The 27170-nt window shown below is 41.3% G+C and overlaps 2 protein-coding genes across 5 annotated transcripts in view; one reads left to right on the top strand and one right to left on the bottom strand.

Moving 5' to 3' along the window:
• Positions 1–11181: 11181 nt before the first annotated feature.
• Positions 11182–15799, bottom strand: si:ch211-141o9.10 (probable endonuclease 4). 3 transcript variants are annotated; one of them, XM_052102621.1, is made up of 8 exons: positions 15233–15799; positions 13625–13806; positions 13343–13552; positions 12959–13138; positions 12693–12824; positions 11947–12051; positions 11645–11774; positions 11182–11546 (listed from the first exon to the last, which is right to left on the bottom strand). In XM_052102621.1, the coding sequence occupies exons 1-8, from the start codon at positions 15247–15249 to the stop codon at positions 11486–11488; spliced, it is 1017 nt and encodes a 338-aa protein (XP_051958581.1). In that variant the 5' UTR covers positions 15250–15799; the 3' UTR covers positions 11182–11485. The 3 variants fall into 3 exon arrangements, with proteins under 3 accessions (XP_051958581.1, XP_051958582.1, XP_051958583.1); XM_052102622.1 differs by having other exon boundaries at positions 15366–15799; XM_052102623.1 differs by having other exon boundaries at positions 15632–15799.
• Positions 14726–27170, top strand: part of LOC127626646 (trinucleotide repeat-containing gene 6B protein-like) — a 28757-nt gene continuing 16312 nt past the window's right edge. For both annotated transcript variants that reach the window (XM_052102618.1, XM_052102617.1), the window contains exons 1-4: positions 14726–14970; positions 19514–19602; positions 20173–20194; positions 20473–20823. In XM_052102618.1, coding sequence (XP_051958578.1) covers positions 19546–19602; positions 20173–20194; positions 20473–20823 — 430 coding nt within the window. In that variant the 5' untranslated portion in view covers positions 14726–14970; positions 19514–19545. The remainder of the gene's footprint in view (positions 14971–19513; positions 19603–20172; positions 20195–20472; positions 20824–27170) is intronic.

Genomic DNA, 27170 nt, shown 5'->3' with positions numbered 1-27170 from the left:
CGTCCTTCCCAGGTTGATGTGTCTGCCACCACGGATGCAGCCGGAAAGCCTGGGCCGGTCTGTCAGAGTTGCAGGGAGTCGGGTCGTGTCCAAGACCAGCATCCAGTAATGGAGGTGGAGACGTGGCTTTGGGTCCCTGAAATGCCACAGTCTGCCCCCGGTCCAGCTGGGACGTACAGAATACCGGTAAAAATTAAGGCGCATACATACCAAGCCCTGGTGGATTTGGGCTTTAATTAAACCTCAATCCACCACGACTTGATTCATAATGGAGCTTTGGGTACAAAACACAAGGTGATGGTGAGGTGTGTGAATGGGGATGTTCACAAATATCCAGTAGTAACTACCATCATTCAATTTTGGGGGGTAAAGCATTGAGTGGAGGCAGTGGTTAATTCCTACCTCACCCATCCACTGATCCTGGGAACCAATTGGCTTAAAAGATTACGAAAAGCATTATGTGTGAATGGGTTCTGCAAAGTGAGAACACAGTGTGTGATGTGTGACGTGATGGCTGGGGAGAATGATGCAGGAGGGGAATCCTCCCTTTGGGAATTCCCGGAGGGGGACTTCCCTCTAGAGCAGTCACGTGACGAAACCCTTAGGCATGCCTTTGACCAAGTGAGAGTAATCGATGGCCATCAGCTCCAGCCTGACTTCGCCATCATATATCCACACTTTTCAATTATTATGGACCAGTTGTATCAAGTGACGCAGGATACACAGACCCACGAAAATACAACCCAGTTATTAGTCCCAAGGAGCCATCAGGAAACACTTTTCTAGGTGGCTCATCATAATCATATAGCAGGTCACTTGGGACAGGAACGAACACTGCATCATTGGTCGGGCATTCACGTGGATGTACGCAGATGGTGTGCGGCATGCGTGCATGTCAGCTGGTGAATCCACCGGCCACCCCAAGAGTGCCATTGCACCCATTATCGTTAATCGAGGCCCCCTTTGAAAGAATTGGCATGGACCTTGTCGGCCCATTAGAACGGTCAGCACGCGGACATCGAATTATATTAGTTCTGGTGGATTATGTAACACAATATCTCAGGACGCAGTGTTGCGGAGGCACTCTTCAAAATTATGTCCTGAGTGGGGATTCCAAAATAAATCCTCACCGACCAATGCACAACATTTATGTCACATACACTACGTGAACTTTACGAATTGCTGGGGATTAAATCGTTTCCACCAGCGTTTATCACCCGCAAACTGAAGGGCTGGTGAAACAATTTAACTGAACCCTGAAAAATATGATTTGCAAGTTCATACATGAAGATGCTAGAAATTGGGACAAATTGCTGGAACCCCTATTATTTGCTGTCAGGGAGGTCCCGCAAGCCTCCACAAGGTTTTCCCCCTTTGAGCTCCTGTATGGACATTGGCACCGTGAGGTGCTTGATGTCATAGGGGAGGAGTGGGAGGAAGGACCTAAGCAAAAATGAAATTCAATATGTCCTTGATCTTTGAGCAAAGCTACATACACGGAGCTACACAAAATTTCCTCCAAGTTCAAGAGACACAAAGCCGTCTCTATAATATGGGTGCCCAGCTATGGGAATTTGCACCAGGAGACAAAGTACTTGTATTGCTCCCCACATCGAGCTCAAAATTACTCGCCAAATGGCAAGGACCCTTTGAGGTTACACAGCGAGTCGGGGACCTCGAATATGAGGTTAAATGAACTAATAGAGGCGGAGCACATCAAATTTACCACCTCAACCTCCTTAAGTTACGGAGAGAGAGGCGGTCCCCGTGTCCATGGTGACGGTAGTTCCGGAGAGGGCAGAGCTCGGGCCTGAGGTGAAGTTCAAAGTCGATCCATTCACCCCGGTCTCTTGTGAAGACCACCTCTCACCGTCCCATCTCATGGAGGTGTCCAGGTTGCAAAATAATTTGCAGATGTGTTCTCTTATCTTCCCAGGCGTACTAACATCATACAACACCATATCGAGACCCCAACAGGAGTGGTTGTGTGTAGTCGGCCATACCGCATAACCGAGCACAGGAAAAAGGTGATTCGGGGCGAATTAGAGGCAATACTCAAAATGGGGGCAATAGAAGAATTGCACAGCGATTGTCCAGCCCGGTTGTTCTTGTACCTAAGAGTGACGGGTAAGTCCGGTTCTGTGTTGATTACTGGAAAGTCAATGTGGTGTCTAAATTTGACACATACCCAGTGCCCCGAATTGATGAACTGCTCGATCGGTTGGATGCGGCTCAATTTAACAATGGATATCCATATTGACAGATCCCCTTAACTCCATTATAAAAAATAATTAAAAACTCCATTAGAGAAAAATTGCCTTTTCCACACTGTTCAGAATACACTAATTCAACACGCTTTCGGTTCGTTTGGGGCTCCCGCCACGTTCCAGCACCGCATGGATAAGATTCTCCGGCCACATAGATAGTATGCCGCCACCTATTTAGACGATATCATTATATACAGTTCCCCGTCTGTCGCTCTCTCGACGTTATGTCAGAGAAGCGACACTAGCGCCGAATATGCCTCTGATCTATGGGTATAAAGGCCCATAGTATGAGTTCATTCAAGATTTGAGGAGCCGGAAATGGTCCGGCCACTACAGTGGCTCGGCTCAGCAACGTGGCTGGGAGGACATCATGAACGTCCTGAACGTCCTTTTCAGGCAGCCTGTGTCAGCAGAACACGTACACAGCTCAGCGCATGGCGTGATTTAAATTGGACCCCTAGTGTCGCTTACATTTACATTTTACATTTATGCATTTGGCAGACGCTTTTATCCAAAGCGACTTACAGTGCAATTATTACAGGGACAATCCCCCCGGAGCAACCTGGAGTTAAGTGCCTTGCTTAAGGACACAATGGTGGTGGCCATGGGGTTAGAACCTGTGACCTTCTGATTAACAGCCCTGTGCTTTAGCCACTACACCACTACCACTCCACACGCTTCTCCGACACAACGTCAAGAGAGCAACAGAAGGGGAATGTCTAGGTTACGGATGTAACCTCCATTCCCTGATGGAGGAAACGAGACATGATGTCCTCCCAGCCACGTCGCTGAGCCGAGCCACTGTAGTGGCCGGACCATTTCCGGCTCCTCAAATCTTGAATGAACTCATAGTATTTCCTCGCCTTTATACCCATAGATCAGAGGCATATTCGGCGCTCAAGAGAGACCCCTAGTGTCGCTTCTCTGACACAACGTCTCGTTTCCTTCATCAGGGAACGGAGGTTACATCCGTAACGTAGACGTTATGATTGGCAGGGGCATATGCAGCATCTGAGAGCCTTTCTGAGGTCACTGAGGTGGGCGACGCTCACGGCAAACCAGAAAAAGTGTGCAACTGGACGGGTGGAAGTATGATATCTGGGCTTCTACTTGGGTCATGAGCAGGTACAACCCCAAATTGATATGACCGCAGTGATAGCTGCCTACCCACATCCCAAGTCCAAAAAGGAGCTGAAACAGTTAATGGGGCTGGCTGGCTATTACAGAAGGTTTGTGCCCCTTGACTGATCTCAATAAAAAGGGGGGCGCCAGATCCAGTCCAGTGGATAGAGGCATGCCAACAGGCTTTTACGAGGGTGAAATCTGCAATCTATGGCAGGCTGCTCCTACATGCTCCTAACTTCTCTCTCTCCTTCATTTTACAGACTAATACATCGGAGAGGGGGTGGGGGCCGTGCTCTCGCAGGAGGTGGAAGGTTGTGGAGCACCCCATGCTGTACATTAATCATAAGCTCTCGTTGAAAAAGAGTGTCTTGGCATCAAGTGGGCGGTCCTGTTATGAATACTTTGTTGTGAAGCTGGAAACGATTGAATAAAAAGCTGACTTACCTGGACTTCCACCCTGCTTCCTGCTTCCTTCTTGCTGGAACTTTTACAATTACATTTCAATAAGTTACATAGGCCGATTGTCAAAGGTGGGATAGGCCTACCAAAAAGTTTGTTTTTATTATTATGTATTCAGTCTTAGACGTTTGGCTCATTGATCGCTTCCACCTGAAAGAGCCTCTCCCTGGTTTTGTATTGAACAGGAAGTTCTTGCCCCTATTACTCCATTGCAAAGCCTTTCTATCAAACTAATCGGAGAAGTTAAATTACACCCTGTTATCTTGCATTTGCACTCCGAATGGACAAAAGATTCCAGAGTGTTTAATTCAGACATTTATTTTAATGTTGACTCGAGCATATGGCAGAACCCAAAATGATGTGTTAACAAGTCCCCTTTCTGCAGGTCAGAGTGGATTATGGATTATTAGGTTAATACGCTCTGTGACCTACACTCACCTAAAGGATTATTAGGAACACCTGTTCAATTTCTCATTAATGCAATTATCTAATCAACCAATCACATGGCAGTTGCTTCAATGCATTTAGGGGTGTGGTCCTGGTCAAGACAATCTCCTGAACTCCAAACTGAATGTCAGAATGGGAAAGAAAGGTGATTTAAGCAATTTTGAGCGTGGCATGGTTGTTGGTGCCAGACGGGCCGGTCTGAGTATTTCACAATCTGCTCAGTTACTGGGATTTTCACGTACAACCATTTCTAGGGTTTACAAAGAATGGTGTGAAAAGGGAAAAACATCCAGTATGCGGCAGTCCTGTGGGCGAAAATGCCTTGTTGATGCTAGAGGTCAGAGGAGAATGGGCTGACTGATTCTAGCTGATAGAAGAGTAACTTTGCCTGAAATAACCACTCGTTACAACCGAGGTATGCAGCAAAGCATTTGTGAATCCACAACACGCACAACCTTGAGGCGGATGGGCTACAAGAGCAGAAGACCCCACCGGGTACTACTCATCTCCACTACAAATAGGAAAAAGAGGCTACAATTTGCAAGAGCTCACCAAAATTGGACTGGAAAAATGTTGCCTGGTCTGATGAGTCTCGATTTCTGTTGAGACATTCAGATGGTAGAGTCAGAATTTGGCGTTAACAGAATGAGAACATGGATCCATCATGCCTTGTCTGTGCAGGCTGGTGGTGGTGGTGTAATGGTGTGGGGGATGTTTTCTTGGCACACTTTAGGCCCCTTAGTGCCAATTGGGCATCGTTTAAATGCCATGGCCTACCTGAGCATTGTTTCTGACCATGGCCATCCCTTTATGGCCACCATGTACCCATCCTCTGATGGCTACTTCCAGCAGGATAATGCACCATGTCACAAAGCTCGAATCATTTCAAATTGGTTTCTTGAACATGACAATGAGTTCCCTGTACTAAAATGGCCCCCACAGTCACCAGATCTCAACCCAATAGAGCATCTTTGGGATGTGGTGGAACGGGAGCTTCGTGCCCTGGATGTGCATTCCACAAATCTCCATCAACTGCAAGATGCTATCCTATCACTATGGGCCAACATTTCTAAAGAATGCTTTCAGCACCTTGTTGAATCAATGCCACGTAGAATTAAGGCAGTTCTGAAGGCGAAAGGGGGTCAAAAACAGTAGTAGTATGGTGTTCCTAATAATCCTTTAGGTGAGTGTATATGAGGTTGGAGTGTTGAGATCCTTTGAAACTTTGGTTCAACATTTTGGGATTCCCAGATCTCAGGTATTTTTATAGGTATTTACTATTTTTGGGAGTAGCACACACCCTCGTAAAGCGGCAGATACTCTGGGAGAGGTGATTACTGCTTTTGAAAAAGGTCATGAGGCATCAGTGTATTACTCCCTGCTAATTCAGAGTCTGGGGAATGGAGCTTTAACTTCTATCAAGAGATTGTGGGAGAAAGATTTAAACTTGGTATTGGAGAAAGGAATCTCGGCTAGAATTCTTAAAAATGTCAAGTAAGTATCTAGAGATGCAAGGGTGCACCTTAAGCAATTCAAGATTGTATAGGTTTGGTCTTAAAGACACTGATGGCGATGCCAGTCAGAAGATGGAGACATATCCAGTTTTTTGGTGGTGTGCTAAGATCCAAGAATTTTGGTTGAAGGTTCAGAGTTTTATATGTAACATTTTGGGCTCTCAACTTTCATTTTGCCCCAGACTCTGTATTTTGGGCGATGGGGTGGTCATCAATATAGGGGATAAACACATAATAAATTGGGTTTTGACCAGTGTTATGATTGGCAGGCAGATTATTATAAGGGGATGGAAGTTGGCTGGAGCACCCTCATTTATAGAGTGGTTTGTGGAGATGGGGAGAGTGGCAGCTTTCGAGGTATAGAAGGCTGGGGGTTTTGGGATTTGTTTGATAGGAATTGGGGCAGTTATTTGGTGTTTTTGGGTGACTCTCAGTGTAGGGCTGTGGAGAGAGAAGTTTAGTTGTAATAATGTATGATTATTATATTTTCTTTTTCTCTTCTCTACTTTTTTGTGTGTGTACATGCTTACATGTTACCACAGGGGTGTTCATTGGGGGGTTGGTGATTGGGGAGGGGGAGGGGTAATAGTGGGGGTTAAATATTGAGTCAATGTATGTATGTTGTGTTTTTCTTTGTTATACATCTATGAATAATTAAAAAAAAATCAATTGAATTTTTTTGTTTTGTAAACTTCCATTTTAAATTGAAACACAATGAAATCAAGTTCAAGAAGAATACATTTTCTAGAATTGTGTTGCTTTAGTTGATTTTAATTAAGTAAATTGAGCAAGCAACAAAAATATTATTATTATTTTTTTTTTATTATTATTATATTTGTGCATTTGAGAACTTGCCCAAGGTCTCATTGCTGTTTTGGAGCTTTGAAATAATAGATTCACTTTGGAATCAATGCTATAAATGATTAACTTGCTGAACATTACACAACTATCATTACTCAAAGTTCCAGCTGCCTTGATTTATTAGTCCGGTACCTGATCTACACCTTCCTTTTACATTTCTAAAGTATACAGTATGTGATTTTTGTGCATGAGTGGATAATATGTGACTGTCAAGAAAAATTGTCAAGTTCAGTCATTATCAAACTGTCAATTAGACACAAACAATTTACCATTTTACCTCACACTCACAAACTGTTACATTGTGACAGATTTTTCTCATATTTATCTGTCCAATTTTCCCCTAAAAGCAAATATTTGTCTAATTGTTGCGCCAAGGCACATACACTGAACCCAGTGGCCAGATCTTCTATTGAAAGTCCATTAGGAGCTGGAACGCAGCATTGACTTGGCTTATGAAAGCCAGATGTTGCCTTCTGAGAAGGAAAGCGTTTTTCTTGTCTCTCTCTGTTTGTGTAGGTGTCTGGTGGTGTGGAGGGGGTGAGAATGGGATATTTAATGTGAGGGTCTGGGGCTATTAGACGATTTTGCACTCTGGTATTTAAAATTAACCCAGAAACTAAAGATCTTTAGGACCCTACACACTAAATGAACATGTAGGATAAAGAATAATAAGAGTTTTTCGGTTTATAAGTGCAAGAGAAGTCAGTCATATTCCTGACTCCACCTGCTTCCTCAACACTAATTAACTTCCTGTTAGGAACATGCCCTTTTCTTGGCACATGGCTCCTTGGAATGGTGGGTGCCATGAAACTGGGGTGGAGATGTAGCCCAAGGAATTTGTTTGGACTATGTTCGTACTTCCGTGAATTCTGCTCTGTCAGGAAGTGTGACTCGCCTCAGACAATAGGCAATTGTGAGCCTGGGCCTGAGCTAGCAGGAAACTCAAAAAAAGCATGCACACACATACACACATATGTTGGTGCAGCTATCCTTATGAGGACTGTCCATAGACATAATGATTTTTATACTGTATGAACTATAGATTCTATCCCCTAACCCTACCCCTAAGCCCAACCCTCACAAAAACTTTCTGCATTTTTACATTTTCAAAAAAACATAATTTAGTATGTTTTTTTATTAAGCGATTTGAATTATGGGAACACTAGAAATGTCCTCATAAACCACATTTATAGCATAATACCATTGTAATTACCAGTTTGTAACCTAAATACATTTCCTCATAAACCACCCAAACCCACCCACACACACACACAGTGTCAAAGTCGTACCATTGGGTTAAAAAAGTCCCCATGAAGTCAAAGACCAGTAGTCTTCTGCCAGTCCCATTGCCTTTTTAACTGTACTTTGTCTCTTTTCACAGCCTATTTTCTTTTATGGTAGTACTGCTAGCAGCCTAGTTGTTTGACAAATGAAGAGGCCGCTGTGAAACCCATGGAAATAGGCAGACCTTCCCCTAATCCTGAATCTATTTGCTATTTACCTTATTTTCATGATGCATTTCCCCAATTCTAATAAATGTAATGCAAAAAGAGTATTTAATCACTGTAGCATTTCTTGTATTGCCTTTAAAGGGTTAGTTCACCCAAAAATGAAAATTCTCATCATTTACTCATCCGCATGCCATCCAAGATGTGTATGACTTTCTCTTCTGCTGAACACAAATAAAGATTTTTAGAAGAAAATCTCTGCTCTTTAAGCCATATAATGCAAGTTAATGGTGGCCAGAACTTTGAAGCTCCAAAAATCACTTAAAGGCAGCATAAAAGTAATCCATACGACTCCAGTGGTTAAATCTATGGCTTCAGAATAATTATGATAGGTGTGGATGAGAAACATGAGAAAGACCTTTTTGTATAAATCTTCACTTTTACTTTCACTACTACATTCTTCTTCTTTTGTTTTGGGTGATTTGATTTCTTCGCATATTCCCACCTACTTGGCAGGGAGGAGAAATCTGTGTTGGGTGTAATCATTATCAAAACATTATATTTTAAATTCTTAATAATCAAATTACAGTCACTGACTTTCAAACAATTTAATTAATTTTACATTACCATGGTAACACATATATATATATAAAAAATAAGATAATTTACAGTAGTATATATTTATAACAGGAATTATGTTTATATGTACGTCTGTTTGTGTTTCTGTGACAGATGAATAGCGTGTGCCCCCGATGAGACATTTTAGGGTGTAAAATTCTGAGTGTATGACTTCTGTGTAACAATAAACAAGGAGGAAAAATAGACATTCTTTTGAATTTTCTGAACGTGTTTTAGAATGTAATTTAAAAAGAATTAGTAATGTGATTACTTTTAGATAACGTAATATGCAAAGTAATCTTATTATAATTTTATAAAAGAAATTAGTAACTTACAGTGGATTACAATTCTATAAAATTATTTTGTATTTTTATTTTAGGGTGATCTGAATATATTTTTGTAAGATTTACCTGTAAATCTATCGAGCTGATATCCATCTGCATCCTTAAGCTGAAATTCAGGGAAAACAAATTCACAGACAGGCATAATTTGGTTGTTGTGTGGTTACCAGAGCAACAGGGCCCTTGGAGGGCAAGGATGGAGCCTGTGGCCACTGGGCTGCTGTGTGTGAAGGCCTGCTGCTCCATGGCTCTTTGCCCAGCTACCACTCCAGAAAATTCCTCGGTATGGGTAAGCACTGGAGAGGCAGTTAAAGTCATATATATACAGCCATTTTACTAAGTGCACCGTTAAGTGGTTACCTTGCTGTTTTTGCAGACGAATGCATGTAACTAATTTTAGAAAATAATTTATAAAGGGTGCACATTCATGTGGTTCCACGTGTTGAATGAAATGTGCTGTTTCTTGCACTTGTTTTTTCTTGCTGACAAACATTATGCTAAAATTAAGTCAGAAGCGTTACAGTTGATTTGCTGACTTGTGATATCGATTTATGATGTTACACTGTGCTAAGCCTGATGTTATGCATGCAACTTTACTGCTTACCAAAACTGAGGCATAGTTATTTCATGTCCTGCTGGGTGCTTCATGACACCCAGTAAATGTGCTGTTAATTTCACACAGGCAACCAAAAACTGACACAGACCCCCGTGGGATTTAAAAAAAAATTTAACCAAAAAGGGTTGTTCTCGCAGATCCTGACAAATGTGTGACATGAGGTTAACCACTGTTCAAACAGTAACATCTGTCATTAAGTGAAGGACAAACCCATGCATAGCAGAAGTTCAACAGCCTCAAGTTGTTTGTTCTTCTTTGACTTTAGCTGTTTTCATGGTAAACTGTTTATTGCATGCCTATTGGTATTTTTCCATTGCGCTGCAGTAGACCTATAGTACTCTTTAAATTAGACAACATTGGACTGCCACATAATACTATTTCCCTTTTGTCAAAAATCCAAGGCACAGTATTTAACACAAGTAAAAGACTCTCTAACAGTTTTATACCTCATTAATTAACTTAATAATATCAAGATGTTTCATTTCATGTAAAATCCATCAGGAGGAAAACAGTGAGACCTGGAACATTTGTAGTGCCATATGTGTACAAACTGTTTCATCCCCTGGATGAATCAGAGAGAGAGAGAGAGAGCGCAGAAGCGGGGAGGAATTATAATAACAATGAACAGAATATTGGGGACATAAGCCTACACTCAAACTGAAACATTAGATACAAATAAATATTAATTTGTATATTGTCTTATGATTATATTTCAAAGCCTGTGGTTTGCTCTGTTGTTTATTAAGAACTCCCTGAGTGATATTTCCAGAGAACTGGCACAGAGAAAGACATTCCAATGCAAGGCACCTTTGTCTTCCTGTATAAATTCACACGCTGAAACATACTCCCATACTTCTGCTTATGAAACCTCTATATTATAAAATGATTGCAAAATACTGTGTTTTAAGCTTGCTAAAATACAAATGTTTGCCAAAGTCAGAAAAGAAGATTGCTGAAAACTCTTGATCTCAGGTATAACCAAGGGCTCCATCCTTAGTGATGGCAGCCTTACTAAAAATGGAGAAGTCATGTTTGTTTCAAGACTGCATGTGGCATTCATGTGTGGTCCAGCTAATAGTGGGCTGTGTGAAGTGTGGAGCTGCAGCTGCTGTGCGTGGGTGGTGGGGGAAAGGTAAACGAGTTAAGGTAATTCTCTTCAAATGACAAGTGGGTATTGGAGAGACTAAGCAAAATATGTACAGCAATTAAAAGTGCCAGAATTGCGGGCAAAATTAATTTTCTGTGAAAGAAACAGACAAGCATGCACAATAAATAGGCTTACAGAGCCTGACTAGTTGATGCTCCTGGCATATGTTTCTATATCCTTGGTCCAGGCTCCCTCTAATGGACAAAATGTATGAGTATTATGGATAGTACGCAATTCTGAGCTCAGCAATAGTCTTATGAAATGTTAGTTCAAAACACTGATAACAACTGCAGATATCACCTTTGTGAAGACTACATTTTAATTCATTGCTCATTTATTTGGAAAAGAGACTCAAAATTTGTCATTCAGACAAAACATCTTCTGTAACTACATGATTTGCATTAGAAGAAATGAGAAAAGAAAAAAAGAAACATGTATAATTGATGTAATCTTATTCTCGAATAGAGACCTCATTAAAGGCTCAATTAATGAGGATGCACAATGACAAAAGCTGGGTAATGTTTAAATGTTAATTATGCTTCTGCAATAATAACTCTGCCAGGGAAGATCCAGCAGTTTCCCCGTGCCTATCGAGCATGCTATAGATCAGCTTCAGTTGGCACCCAGGAAATGTCAAATTCTTCAGTTTTTTCCACAAAGGGAGTAAAGGAGCTCAATCTGTTCAGCATACTCAAAACCTGGGCTGAGTAGAGAAGATGCATATAAAATACACGTTAGTGCTGCAGTGAAGCTTTCCTTTTAATTCACAGTGAAATGTTGGTTTTCCACCCTGAAACTTACCGGCCGGGAGTTTCTAGAATCAGAGGGATATTATCCAGTCGAGGCTCATTTACAATTTCTCGGAAAGCAGTAATACCTATTTGGCCATGCCCAATGTCTTCATGGCGATCCAGATGGCAGCCTAATTTTCCTTTTAAAGAAAAAATACCTCATCTCAAAAGGAGTAACAATGTTACTTAAAACAGCCTATTCATATATGCTACACCTTGTCATTAGACTACCAATAACAGCAATATTGATAATGTTATTACATATGTCAGTTTCAGCAGTACTGGTCGGTTTAAATTAATGTGGCATCATACCTTTAGAGTCATTTAGATGAAAAGCTTTCAAATGATGTAATCCAACCACACAATCAAATTCATCAAGCATGTTCTTCACTCCCCCAGCTTCTGAAATGTCATAACCTACACACAACAGTTTCATCTTAAATATTTCACAGATATGTAATAAGCAGAAATGTTTCAAAGAAAGTATTACTACAATATGTTATTTAAAGATAATAATTCTGATCTTTCAATCATGGATCAAAAATATATTTTCTAAAGTAATTATTGGTATTGGTAATACGCAGGAGCAGTATTGGGTAAGTTAATCAAAATAAGTAATACACTCCAAATTACTAATTACTCCTCTAAAATGTAATCAGATTACTTTACTGGTTACTTCATTCAAAAATGTATCATATTAGTAATTATTTTACTTTTAAATTACTTTCTAAATCACTTTTTATAGAAAAGTTATTTGTTTTCCACAAAAATTCTAAATGTCTAGATTTCCTCATTCACTGTCACACACCCTTCAGCTGTCACAGAAACGCAAACAGACGTACATATGAATTCATATTTTAAATGTATTATACAGTACATATTAATTTACAGCAAGAAATGTACCTAAAAGTAATTACTTTAATTGAAAGTCAGTGACTGTTATCTAATTACAAGAATTTAAAATGTAATGATTACTTTATTGACTAAATTAATTAGATTACAGTAACTAATTACTTTGTAATCACACCCAACACTGCTCAGGTGACCTCACACCATACCTGCTGCAAAAGCATGGCAAGTGTCCAGACACACTCCGACACGTGTCTTGTCACGGACCCGGTCTATTATGCTTTTCAGTTCACTAAACTGCCCACCTATAGTGGTGCCCTGACCACTCATATTTTCAAGCACTATTGAGAAAGAAAGAAAGAAAATAAATAAATCAGCACAGGCCATAGTGTAATTCAAGTAAATGCACTGGAAAGCGTCTACACAGCTATTTTAAAACAGCTATGATCAAAGCTATTAGAATTGTCTAGATGACCTGTAATGATGGCAGGGGTTTGCTGGTGCGCATAGTTAATAGCTTGGGCAATTTTCTGCATGCACTGCTCAGGGCTGGAGTCCATAGAAGCCCCAGGGTGAAAGTTAAACTGGCTAAGACCCAGTGCACTGCAGCGACTCAGCTCATCCACAAGCATGGCCTGGCTCTTACTTAACACATCTGGATCACAACAATGCATTAATTGACATTCTTACAAACAAACATATGCAGTACAGACAGGTCAAATTTTACAACTGCAAACCTTATATATTGACTAGATCAACATAATTATATTTAAAATATACCAACAGTGTAGCTTCATCTTTAAATATTCAGAATTTGGTGGGTGTACACAGCCACCGTGTGATCAGTAAGTGCACAGACCTTCTTTGGGAGAGCCACAGTTCATCAAATAAGATCCATGTGGCAGGATGTGCATCGGATCGAAGCCATGAAGAACACAGGCTTCCTGAAATTTAACTGCAGCAGCTGGATCGAGGGCAGGTCTGGACCAGGAGCGCTGGGAGCCCAAGAAAAGGGCAAAAGCATGACCTCCTATGGCCACACTTGCTTCGACTGCTTTCCATATTCCTCCTTAAGAATATCTGGAAAATGTTAATGTGTTCAACACAAAACCAGCCTTCAAAATAAAGCATATTTGCTCACCTGATATTGAGACATGAGCTCCTATGTATTTTTTGTTTTCCTTTATCTTCCTTTTCAGTGCCATTTCTTCTGCTCTTATGCTGCCTGAAGTTTCTTCATCAGAATGTTGAAGCTCCTTTGTTTCAGTAACCTCCTCAAGCTTTCTTTTCTTCTCGCCTTTCCTTTGTGGGCCCATATTTTGTCTGAGTCAACAACAAAATTGTGGTTAGACATTCTTGTTCTAAATCATGTCAGAAAATAATGTGGTATATCCATCTTTATGCAAACATTAGCTACTAATGATGCCCAAACCATTTTGACTAAACCACAAATATTATTTTGATTTTCTGAATCTCTTTGCTTGCGCATCTGAGACCGTCAGTCCGAGCATCTTATCACATGGCTTGTTGAGCACGTTACCGGGGAGACCTAGCACGTGTAGAGGCTTCACACTATTCTCCGCAGCATCCATGCACAACTCATCACACGCCCCTCCGAGAGCGAACCACATTATGGCGACCACAAGGAGGTTAACCCAACGTGACTCTACCCACCCTAGCAACTGGGCCAATTGGTTGCTTAGGAGGCCTGGCTGGAGTCACTCAGCACGCCCTGGAACTTGCGACTCCAGGTGTGGTAGTCAGTGTCTTTCCTTGCTGAGGTACCCAGGCCCAGACCAAACCACAACTCTTAAAATGTTTCACAGGCCAATTGATGTAAAGTTGAGTTACAGATATTTAAAGAGTAGGCTAATAATAATAATAATTAAAAGGTTACTGTTGTGGAATATAGATGTAAACATATGTGTCTTGTTTGTACAGTTCATTATTGATCTGACATTTAACGTGCACTTTTCAAATAATATTTCATACTGAATTTGATACTAAGAAATTTTTTATACTTAAATAATATGTGAAATTTGATGTGATAGACTAAGGTAGCCCTCAAACTGATGTTTCCATGCGAATAAATGTATTACAAAGAGATACATCACACAATTTGTTTGTTTTTTTATGATCAAACAGCCAATTATTGAGTTATTGGACTTTTAATATTGAAGGTCAAATATCTCCCTCGACTGCCCCCCTTCCGTCAGATCTGTCCAGACACACACATTCGCACCGAGCAGTAAAATGGCCGACCGTCAACCAACTGTCTTCACAGCTCTTTAAACACAGATTCCACCTCTTTCGTTTACATGATCGTATTTCATATTTGAAACTAGCATTATAGAAGGAGTGTTTCCATGACTAGCTCTTAGACCTTGATGGAGTATTGTATCTCACATCGCCTCAAAACACAGAATTTCGCACTTATGCACTTTAGCTGTAGCTAGAGGTCTAGCTGCAGTGCATGTAATTCCTGAGGTAAGTGCTTTGTTTTAAAGAGCAAATAACACAAATCGACACTTCCTACGTATTGCATTAGCATGCATTTGAACGTCTTCAGCTGTGTAAAAGTATTCATGTGTGAAACAGTTTGTAATTCGTCGACATCTGTTAGCCTTTAGCTCGATTGCTAGTTAACTTAGCCAGGCAGCTAGATAGCGTCTGCTTGTTTGCAACATGAGCTTTCCGCTGCGCCGCCGGTCGATCTTTAACACTGGCGCTAATTCTACTAGTATCTTACCTGCATAATATTTGCATTTAACGGAGAAGATCTGACAATAGTTGGATTAACCGTCTAGGTGGGCCAGGTATCCCGACTCTTAGCACAAATTGCTAATATTCCTCTTTGACGTACTGTTTTGACAGTTGCTTACCTTCTAGATTTAATTATTGTTATCCCGTCTAAAATGTAACCGGTGATTTCTGGTGAAATTTAGCTGATGATCTGGGGTGGGAGTGTAATATGTCAGTGTTTTCACCGCTAGCCAACTAGCTAACCCTTATGTATCCGAGTGTGCTATAATCACCAAAACATATCTGTTAGCCTTTACGAGACTCTCTTTAAGAGTTTAGTTATTGTCGTTAAAACATTCGTCGAACGTTGGGCAAACTTGTTGTACGAATCTTTTAGAACACTCACGTATGGAGTATTGCACGTTACACCGTAGGAAATGGGCGGGTGAGTGGAGCGCCTATCCGAAAACTGTGCCCTGCCAACTGACTGACAGACAGACAGCAGTTTGAAGTTTCCACGATCTCCAAAATCGGATTAAGATTGTTATCTGCATCCCATGCCTTCAACCTCTTGTTGTTTAATGTATGCCATATGAAAACAAAGGATATGCCTAAACTGAACATGGCATTGAGCAAGTTACTTGTAGGCTACATTGATTTGTTATTTATTATTTGTTCCGCTGTTGTGATTGAAGCTTCTAAGCATTTGGAAAATTTGTAGTTTAGGTTAAGGGGTTTTGTAACTGCAGCCCAGGCGGTTACAAAGGGGTGCTATGGGAAAGGGTCCCACAGTTTTTATTGCTTAGAAATAAATCTCTCTTTAAATGTGATCATTTAAATGGATTTAAAACATCACACTTATAGATAGAATCAGTAAAAATATTTTTATTGATTCCCTTCAATAAACTAAATAAACATAACAGAAAATACAGAACCATGATATACAGTTAAACCCTTCCCCCAAACACCCACCTGACATAAACACACAGTGGTTATAAATATTTAGAAACATAAAAAATATATAAACTTTCAAAAAACAATAAGAATGCACACACACACACATTAATGTCAACATGTTACAGAAACCTTTCCTTCAGTATTTATAGGCAAAAACCGAATTAAATGGAAAATTTCAATATTTTGTAAGTTGGAAAGTCAAGCATTTTTGAGAATAACCCATTTGCAATTTGGGTCAGCTCCTCACATAAATCTGTTGTGTGACTTTAGAAAACATTGAATACAGCATGAGTAAAATGGACTAGTGTATACAGACCCAGTTATTTACTTTAGTTGGAAATCGAAGTGCGTTTTAAAGGAGCACACTAAAATTGCACATCAGTTTCATCATGAATGAACCAAGAATTGTTACTGTGAGAATATTTAGTTAAAGATGTTCATTGTTGCACTTGTAATACGTGGTGTTTTATAAAATTAAATTAACTGAATGGTTAAAATATTTTTATTTAAAATTAACAAAAATAATTTGTTTTAATGACATCTCGAGCATAGCCCTTGAAAACAAATAAAAATGAGCTTGAAAGTCCTTGACTTTAACTTTGAAGCATCGGTACGAACCCTGTATAGAGATCAAGATAGAATTCTTTAAAAGCATTATTAATATCAATGGCTGAGGTAAATATTTCACCACCAGCAGATGTCACTTGTTTTATATTTTTAGCCAGAAGCTTCCCTGCTTTGTCCCCCGACTCAAAGTATGACTGTCTTGCCCTGAATAGCCAAAACTCCACCTTCCGTGACAAAATAGCATTATATCTGTATTTCAATCGGGTCAATTCTCTGAGGCAATTAGACAACATTAGCTTAAGCTCTGCCTCTGCACTTTTAATATTACTTTTGAAGAATGAGCCATACTGAATGATCCGACCCCTAAGAACCACCTTAAGTGCCCCCCAAGCCATTCCCACAGAGGACACTGAGGATATCTGAGGATATTGGTCTCCATATAAACATTAATTTCAGTCTTAAGCATTTGTTGGAATTTAGGACTTTGCAAAAGGGATACATTAAAGCACCAACTAAATGATTTCCTTTTCTTCATATGTGGCAACACTTCTAAACTCACCAGGGTGTGATCTTAGACTGAAATGTTTCAAATTGAACAATCAACAACAGATGAAATGAGGGACTATATAATAATAAATCTATAAAAAATAAATCTATTCTAGAGTCAATCTTATGGAATAATGAAAAAATGTATAGTCCCTACCAGATGGGTTCCAAAATTTTTACAAATCCTGTGAAGCACCAATGTTGCTCGAGGGGGCTTGCACACTTCTGCTTCACTATGATTAAGGACTGAGTCCATCAAAAGATTAAAGTCTCCATCCAATATTATATTATGGGGGTGCTAGGGGCTTGCAACATCCCTTCAGTATCTAAAAAAAAAGTATTCATCATAAGGCAGAATAAAACTTTGTCCCTGGATTTCAGCTTAATAATGTCTCTTCCTAATTTATCTTTACTCTTTTTGAGACATTTGAATTGTAGATGTTTACTTATCAATGTAATGACTCCCCTGCTCTTAATTTAGCCAGCACTAAAGAAAACATGCCCATCCCATATCTTCCCAAATTGTTCAGCTTCCTGCTGGGAAGGATGCGTTTCTTAAAGAAACACTATATCAAATTTCTTACATTTAAGAAAATAAATAACCTTCTTTTATGAGGTGCCCCAACCTATTCACATTCCACGTGAAGATAGACGATACATTCATTCTAACATTTGACATATTAGAAAAAATTTATTCTGTGTCAAAAACAAAATGATAAAGACCACATTCCAACATTAGTGCAACAATCAAACCACAAACTTACCCCAAAACCAAACAAACAGAAAAAAGAAAAACATGCGCATTAACCCCATGCACGAAAGCACCAGCTGGCATCCATCCCTCTAAACTCAAACAGTCCATGTACGCCTATGAGAGCCCCCGCTGCAACTTTGCTGTTAGATTGTTGAAGTACGGTGATTCGATAAAAATTTTGTGAAAGCCAATTTGACTGTTACTTAAATGCAGCAAATGACTGTATCACTCCAATGTCCTGCAAGAAATACTCCACAAAACAATCTCCAACCAATAGGAGACATGAGCACAAAGAATGCGCAGATTCATCCACAACATTGTCCCGAATTAGTGTTATTCCACAAAACAAACTCCAGCCGCTAGGCGGAACCAACACCGAAAGATACAAAAAGTAATCCAGTTTCCTCGGACTGTCAAGTGAATGTTCAGTGAGTCAGGCACACTCAGCTGCAAAGTGAGCAACTCACAATGACTTAGTCAGTCAGTCCATTGACTTTATGAAGGACAATGCTTGTTGGGGACATGTAAACACTTTGCAGCCATCCTTAGCATCTATTCTCAATTTGGCTGGGAACATCAGTACAAAAGTGACCTTCTGTTGATGTAAAAGTTTCTTGCATTCTTTGAATCAATCACGTTTCACTCTAGCGGAGTACCAGCTAATTCCCTCTCCGATGACTCCAGATAATCTATCAGTTTTTCGATAACTGCCACTCTTGTAACCATCTCAGTGAATTTCGTCTCCATGGCAGTGATCGATCTATGCATTGCAGCAAGATACCCCAAGACAGCCACGACCTTCGTCACATTGCCGATACGTTCAGCAATTCGTGCCGAATCTCTTTCACCTCTTTGGCCAATTTGACTCCCTGGTCCGAGGCCTCTTTTCATGTCTCCAGAGCCTGAGGATTTTGAATTCTTTGACATGTTGTCTTCCTAAAACAGTTATGGATCAGGGTGTGTCAAATCTCACCAGTTTATATAATTAAAAGTATCAAAACCAGCAAAGTGCTTAGAGCCCGCAGTTCGCACGTCCGAACCTCACATGGTGTCACGTGAATCCCCTTTTTAATTGGTTTTGATTTCAGGCTCTATGGCAAAAAAAGTGAGACTATTCCAAAGGGGTATGATGATTTTCTATAGGCACTGCATATTAGGGGATCATCATAATTTGGGGTCCTTGGCGCGTGGGGAGTTGTGCGTGGATGCCACGGAGAATGGTGTGACGCTCAACAAGCCACGTGATAAGATGCACGGATTGATGGTCTCAGACGTGGAGGCAACTGAGATGCGTCGTCCTCCACCCGGATTGAGTCACTACACCACCACGAGGACTTAAAGCGCATTGGGAATTGGGCAAAAAAAGAACTGGGGTTTAGACATATTCTCAACACATTTTTGCAGTTGATTTGTGTTTGTTTTGAATAAGGTTGTTTTAAATATTTAAAAACTTTTCTTTTTTAGAAAAGAAGGATCAGGAAAGGGAACAGCAGTTCATGGAAGACAAGAAAAGGAAAAAAGAAGATAAAAAGAAACGGGAAACCTCACAGAAGGTAAAGGTTATAATACAAGGATACAATTGTAGAGTGCTGTGAATTCTACTCTTCAGGCCAAAGTGTACTCCGGATGTGCACGCTGTGGATCCTTCTGCGCACAGTATGTATGACGCAATTTGCGTCATCAGCACAGCCGCACGGCTTTACCGTACAGCCTAGATTTTCTTGACTTGTGCACGTGGTCTTCTGTGCACATCGTATTTGCATGCGTTGGCCATTGACTGTACTAAAAGAGTGTCACAAACCAGCTGTAGTACACATGCTTCTGACATGTTCCTATTAATTTGCGGTCAAAAAAGTATACTCAAAGGCAATGCGGTCGACCAGACGTGAGGGATCCGGAACGCGCAAAAATGAAGAATACCAGGGCCATTCAGAATTGCTCAGATTACCATTTTATCAGTTGAAGTGTAGTAAATTGTTTTGTCATATCTGCCATGAAGACTGGCGTAGCACAAGTCAATGGATGAATAGAAGCATCAACCAAACAAACATTGTTCTATGCTTTAAGTAATTTCAATTTTATACAGTGTGTCATCGGTTTGACTTTTCTTTTACATTTTTCAGGTTGTCGAGCAAAAAAATAAAGGTATAACAACATTTTATTACCATTTTTGATTTGTAAAACTCTTTGCATGTTTTATTATTTTACGGTATTTTTCACCTGCACTGTGTACTGATCTCCTGATAGCTACAGAGATAATCTGTGATTGTGCTTCACATTCATTTAATTTACTTTAAACACAGTTTTGGCATTCACATGAAAATATGTATAATTCTGTTAATGTTTCTGGTCTTATTTCTTTACCTTAGTTTATCTTTTCTGCAGTTCTGTTCTCACTTGCTTCTTAATTTTCCACTACACAGTGCCAGAATTGACCAAGCCTCCATCTGCACAGTCTCCTGCCACCCCCAACTCCACTTCCCCCAGCCCTGGCCCCGTCCCCTCTTCAACCCCATCCGCTGCCACCCCGGCTGCTGGCTCCCTCCCTCAGGGTGGGAACAATGCTAAGCGGCTGGTGGTGGCCAACGGACAGCCCTCCCCCAGCCCCCAGAGTTCTCAGCGCTACATGCCCCGTGAAGTGCCCCCTCGATTCCGTTGCCAGCAGGACCATAAAGTGCTACTGAAGAGGGGTCAGCCACCACTGTCCTCAATGCTGCTGGGGGGAGGCAACAGCGGGGCAGACAGCCCCAATGAAACAGTGGCTTCTGCCTCAGGTAAGGCTCATCAAATGAATAATTTGACTGACAAACACTGTCAAACAGAAAGTGCAATTTTGAGTTGGGCAACTATGTGAATGAAATTTGGCATGGCTCATTGTTTATTTAGAAATATGTATGAAATTAATCAAAGTAGGGCTGCACGATAATGTCAAATCATAGTTCTTGATTAGTTGCTATGATATTGTTATTGTGATTAATTTGGATTGATAGAATTATATTAATATACGTATTATATGTGGGGCATCTGGTTTAATCCATGTATTCTGAAGCGATCTAATCGGTTTTGGGTGAGAACAGCAAAATGTAACACTTTTATCTACACATTTTACCATTGCGGTGTCTAGGCACAATCATGATTTCGTGTTTGACACATGCTCAGAGCTCTAGGAATTGTACTTGAGCTTGAAATCATGATCAGCAAGGAGACTGCTATTGTCAAGTGTATGCTTACTAGGACCAGATGTTAAAAATCCCTTGATAATCAGCAATCGCTGTTGTTGGAGATGTCCTCTTGGGTGGGGTTGGATTGGGGGATGACCACCTGGTGCCTCCAATACGACACATCCTCAGTTGTGCACCCCGGCCTCATTGGGTGTTTCAGCCTTTTATCACAATACACCCTCACCCGAGGCTGACCCACCACAGGATTATCAGACCTGGGTGTGTGTCGCACCGGAGGCTCCATGAGGTCACTTGGCAGCCCATACAGTCTCCTTCCGCTTCAGCCACAGCCAGTGACTGCTTCTTTCGGCAGCAGTTGCAAGGTCTTTGATGGTCTTCCGCTGAGCTTGTCCTCTGATTCCAACCTCCTTTAGTAGCCTTGTGGTGGAACTAGCTACAAAGCCCCTGCTGCCCACTTCCACTGGACGCAAGTTTACCTTCCATCCCCGGTCCTGTGCTTCGGCAGCCAACTCTGCATATCGCAACATTTTCCTTTCAAATGCCTCATCGATGGCTTCCCACGGGACTGTCAGCTCCACTATGTAGACACATTGACAGGATTTGGACCAAAGGACAAGGTCTGGGCGCAGGTTGGTCGCTGCAATTTCGGGCGGGAAGGTGAGCCGCTGATTTAAGTCTACCCGCATTTCCCAGTCCCGAGCTGCGTTCAGTGGGCATGAGTCTGGAGGCAATCGATTGATCGACCGTTTCTCCCCTTCCCAAACGAAGAATGTTGGTTGCCGGATGGTAGTCTGGGCTTCCTGGGGCATGGCGTTGACAGTTACCCTCTTACTCTCCAGTGTAGCAGCCAGGCACTTCAGCACTTGGTTGTTGGCTGGTCTTGCAGCCCACCAGGATGTGTTTCAGGGTTGCTGGGGCAGAACACTGGAGGCAGGCTGGATTCTCTCCAAACCAGAGATGTAGGTTGGTTGGAGAGGGCAGGCCATCATATGTGGCTCTGATAGTAAAGCTCAGCATATTGGACTCCATGTTCCACAGCTCGCTCCAAGTGATCTTCCTCCTCTCCACACCTTCCCACCTCATCCAGCGGCCTTGTTTGGCTTGGGACACCGCTCTAGCACACCTGTCCGCTTCCTCTTGGTGGCGCACCTCCTCAACCACCAGACGCCGACGTTCAGCTGGAGTAGCCTTCTGCCATGTGGGTGTTGTTGCTCCCAACCCTAGCCCCCCTCTGCCTTGTTGGACTTGGCCCACTATGTCCCGGTGTCTCAGAGCGGACTTTGCCTGTGCCACTGCTACACCTGGCCTCCACTTCCTCCCTGTGGCTAAGGCGGGAGCAGTCCCTCTGACGAAGGGATCCCGGGAGGGTCATTTCGAGCCTTGCTTTAGAGCATTTGTACTCCTCCACCAGGCTAGAGATTGGCAGAGAGAGGGGTCCATTGCCGTACAGGCCTATGCTGCTGAGGCATCTGGGTAGCCCAAGCCACTTTCTCACCTGCACATTCACCAATCGGTCCAACCGATTGGCGTGGGATAGGGTGACCTCATAGATGGAAATTGGCCACTTGAGGCGGGGGAGCAGTCCAAACTGGAGGCACCAGAGCTTCAGATTCCCTGGGAGAGCAGTGCTGTTGATCTGCTTCAGGCCACTGATGGTATCCTGCTTTAGTTGTTCCACCTGTTCAGCGTCTTTGAGCTCTGTGTTGTACCACCAAGGCTTTTTATGGGCTTCTCCAGGATAGTTGGTATCGGCTCGTCATTGATGTGGAACCTCTCATTTACCATCTGGCCCTTGACAATGGAGATACTGCGGGATTTGCTGGGTTTAATCTCCATTCGTGCCCATCTGATGTTTCCCTGGAGTTTGTACAGCAGGCGTTTGGTGCATGCGTTAGTCGTTGTTATAGTCGTCATGTCATCCATATATGCCCTGATTGGAGGAAGGCGCAAGTGTATATATTATATTTTGGTCTGTTCTGACCTAAAACTGATTGGATCGCTTTAGAAGATTTGAGATGCACTAGAGAACTACTGGAGTCTTATGGAGTACCTTTGTGCTATAGCTGAATGGTTTGGACTATCTAATTGCGAATATTAAGAGAAATATTGCGGTTTGAACTGTTATGATTATTAATAAAAAAGCTAGTTTGTTACCTTCCAAAATACCTTAATTCCAAAATTAAGTTATGTGCAAACATGCTCTACTCTCAACAGAAATACTATTTAAGAAAGGGTGTTCACACATGAATTCTCTTAAAAAGAACCAGACCTAATAAATAAAAAATACAGTGAAACATAAGCTGCTATTCCACCATCGGGCTGAACGGTTGTGAGCACGGTACAGAGCGGTTAGAGTAGCATTTCCACTTGAGCACGTTTCGGTACGTTACTACTGTTAAATTCGGTACGTTACCACTGTTAAATTTTCATAAATTCAATTTTTTTTAAATAAATAGTAATGCGTAAATCCTAAAAAAAAATATGCAAAAATATTTTTGTGTACAAAAATATAATTGATTTTGTTTGCCTTAAGATGAGGATCTTATTGATTCAAATGAGATGACTCATTTGAATCAATAAGATCCTGATAAAAGGAATTCCAACGGTTTGTCACATAAATTTGTTGTTAACTTTACTTTTTTAAAGATGCTATAGATAATCTTACTAGACATAGCCCTCCATCTGCTTAAATTTAAGAAACGCAAGGTTTTGTGTCACATTTAGTATTAGTATTTTTTTTTTCAGATTTGTTTGGTAATACTAAGTAATACTTTCAAATTGTAGTAGGGGGCGTTCATCAGAAAAACGTTGAGATCGACTGGTTTAATGTATCTTCCTGATTTTATGATGATGGTTTAACTTGTATTGTAGCCTACATTTGTTTTTCATTTTTGAAGTAGGCTAGATTTCTAGCTCATTAAAACTCCAAATGTCTCAATATATTCTCATATTCTATTTTCATATAATACTTAAATTATATTTTGTCAATAAATATAATTTAAACTTTCTGCTTGTTTGTGTCCAGTGGAATACACAAGCCCTCTCGTCCTTTTCTCTTTGCTTCCTTTTTGTGACAGGGCCATGTATTTCCTGTGCTTTAGCAGAGTAAATATGCATAGCGCAGTCGCTTCAGTGTTTATTTCACATGCTGTCACCATCAGACGGATCTGTTATAGACGTTCCGATGATTTTACTGGGGGAGAAACTGATTCACATCGTCTTCATCTTGTATCTGTTCTCTGTGTATCTGTTTTTGTTGACGTAATAGGATCTCAGCTCACTTTTTTTGAACCCAGTAAGTAAAGAAATTATGGAATTTGTTTTTGGTATGATATTAACAAAAGTTAGTCAACTATTAGTCAAGTCAAGTGGTTTTTATTGTCGTTCAACCATATACAGTTAGTACAGTACACAGTGAAATGAGACCACGTTCCTCCAGGACCATGGTGTTACATAAAACAACATAGGACAAACACAGAACCACATGAGACTACACAGACTAAATAACATACCTACAGTCAGGTCCATAAATATTGGGACATCGACACAATTCTAATCTTTTTGGCTCTATACACCACCACAATGGATATGAAATGAAATGAACAAGATGTGCTTTAACTGCAGACTTTCAGCTTTAATTTGAGGGCATTTACATCCAAATCAGGTGAACAGTGTAGGAATTACAACAGTTTGTATATGTGCGATTTGCAAACTGCAGTGAGTCTAGTGAGGGGGGCAGCTGGGTCTTAATGTGCCTCATGATGAGCCTCTCGAAGCACTTCATGATGATGGGTGTGAGTGCTACGGGACTGTAGTCATTGGGGCTGGACATTGAAGAATTCTTTGGCGTGTGGACGATGGTGGTGGCCTTGAAGCATGTTGGAACGACGGCACTGCTCAGAGAGATGTTGAAGATGTCGGTAAGAACAACTGCTAGCTGGTCATGTTGTCTGGTCCAGCAGCCTTCCGTGGGTTGACTCTACATAGAGTTTTCCTCACATCAGCCATGGTAAGACGGAGCACCTGGTCGTTGGGAGGAGGGGTGGTCTTCCTCACCACCACGTCGTTCTTCCTCGCCACCACGTCATTCTGTGCTTCAAACCTAGCGTAGAAGTCATTCAGCGCATCTGGAAGGGAGGCATCTTTGTCACAGGCAACTGATGGTATTCTGTAGTTGGTGATGGATGCCCTGCTACGCATCTGGGATGTTTGTGTAAACAAGATCAAGCTTGTTCGCCCCTCTCGTTGCAAAGTCCACGTACTGATGGAATTTAGGGAGCACTGTCTTGAGATTCGCATGGTTGAAATCTCCGGCGACAATAAACAGTCCGTCAGGGTGAGCGTTCAGCAGTTCGCTCATAGCCCATACAGTTCACAGAGTGCTTCCTTAGCGTTGCGCTGTGTGGAATGTAAACTCCGGTTATAATAACAGTGGTGAATTCCCGTGGTAAGTAATATGGTCTGCATCTAACAGCCACAAGCTCCACCAGTGATGAGCAGTAACTAGAAACTAGCATAGAGTTATTGCACCATTCCGTGTTGATGTAAACACACAAGCACAAGAGTCTTACTGCACAGAGCTGTATTTTTGTCGGCACGAAATGAGGCGAGCCTGTCTAGCTGAATGGCGGCGTCTGGAACTCTGTTGCTGAGCCACGTCTCCATGAAAACAAAGACACAGCCGTGTATGCTCATGCTGCGTAATCTGCTGGAGTCGTATGTAGTCCAGTTTATTGTCCAGGGAGCAAAAATTTAAGAGCAGGATAGACGGGAGAGCCTAATGCATACAACATTGCTATGCGAGTGTGGCAGACAAGCATCTTGTTCATCAGGAAAGGAGGAAGCAGAAACCGGATTAACAATCAAAAAGACTTTAACATAAAACACTGAACTGAAATGTAAAAAAAGTGCACACTCAAAACACTAATGCATGGGTCTCTCTCTCTGGCATCCCTGGCTGCTCCTCTTATCTCTTTCCCGCTGATTGGGCTTCTTTGCATCGGGCGTGAATCCTCTCGGCCTAACCATGCCCTCGTCATCACAGCAAGCCTTTATTTTGGTGGATGCTTTTATTTTGACGGTGCATGAAGGAAAAGAAACGCTCTCATTTATTCTTCCGTTCACAAAAACCCGATGTTATGAGGTTACTTTAGATTGGAGTAAAAACTTTTAGTGGCAAAGCATATTTGGAATTTAAAAAAATTATTACGGGGGCCTTGGTAGCTCAGCGAGTATTGACGCCGACTACCACCCCTGGAATCACAAGGTCGAATCCAGGGCGTGCCGAGTGACTCCAGCCAGGTCCATTAAGCAACCAAATTGTCCCAGTTGCAAGGGAAGGTAGAGTCACAAGGGTTAACCACCTCATGGTCACTATAATGTGAGTGGCACGGAGAATAGCATGAACCCTCCACACTTGTATTGTCTCCATGATAACGCGCTCAAGCCACGTGATAAGATGCGCGGATTGACAGTCTCAGATGCTGAGGCAACTGAGATTCATCCTCTGACATCTGTAATTTACACTTCATGATTAGTTAATTGTGGCAGCCCTAATTGTAATGTTGATTATTTATTTGATTCCTTGTGCAGCCTTATATCAAAGTGCTCAATGCAGGGCGACGATATTTGACCATCTCCATCTTCCAAAAGCCTGAGTATGAAAATAATTTTGGCATTATAAATGGTGTTATTAGTGATGTTTATTTTGGAATGACACATAAAATTACATACCAGCTGATAGATATCACTGAAATTAGTGACCTGTTAAATCACACCTGTCTCTGTGACAGCTCAAGACTTTGTAAATTAAATAAAAGTGTCAGTTGCCTGCACCTTTTTTTTGCCATTTGTAAGTACTCTGTCAGGAACCAGATGGAAATTTGCAAGATGTCTAAAATCTCTTACAGAACCTTTAAGGCTTAGAAAGCTGTTTGTAT

The sequence above is a fragment of the Xyrauchen texanus genome, chromosome 33, assembly GCF_025860055.1.
Source record: "Xyrauchen texanus isolate HMW12.3.18 chromosome 33, RBS_HiC_50CHRs, whole genome shotgun sequence".
NCBI lineage: Eukaryota > Metazoa > Chordata > Actinopteri > Cypriniformes > Catostomidae > Xyrauchen > Xyrauchen texanus.
The sequence above is the reverse complement of the archived record's forward strand: the minus strand, read 5'-3'. Positions and strand labels throughout refer to the sequence as shown.

What these genes read in the sequence shown, in the direction of transcription:
- si:ch211-141o9.10 (XM_052102621.1), bottom strand. An exon ending in AGCTCATGTCTCAATATCAG is followed by an intron (nt 13,553 to 13,624) that starts GTGAGCAAATAT and finishes GATATTCTTAAG; the next exon opens with GAGGAATATGGAAAGCAGTC. An exon ending in AACCCCTGCCATCATTACAG is followed by an intron (nt 12,825 to 12,958) that starts GTCATCTAGACA and finishes CTTTCTCAATAG; the next exon opens with TGCTTGAAAATATGAGTGGT.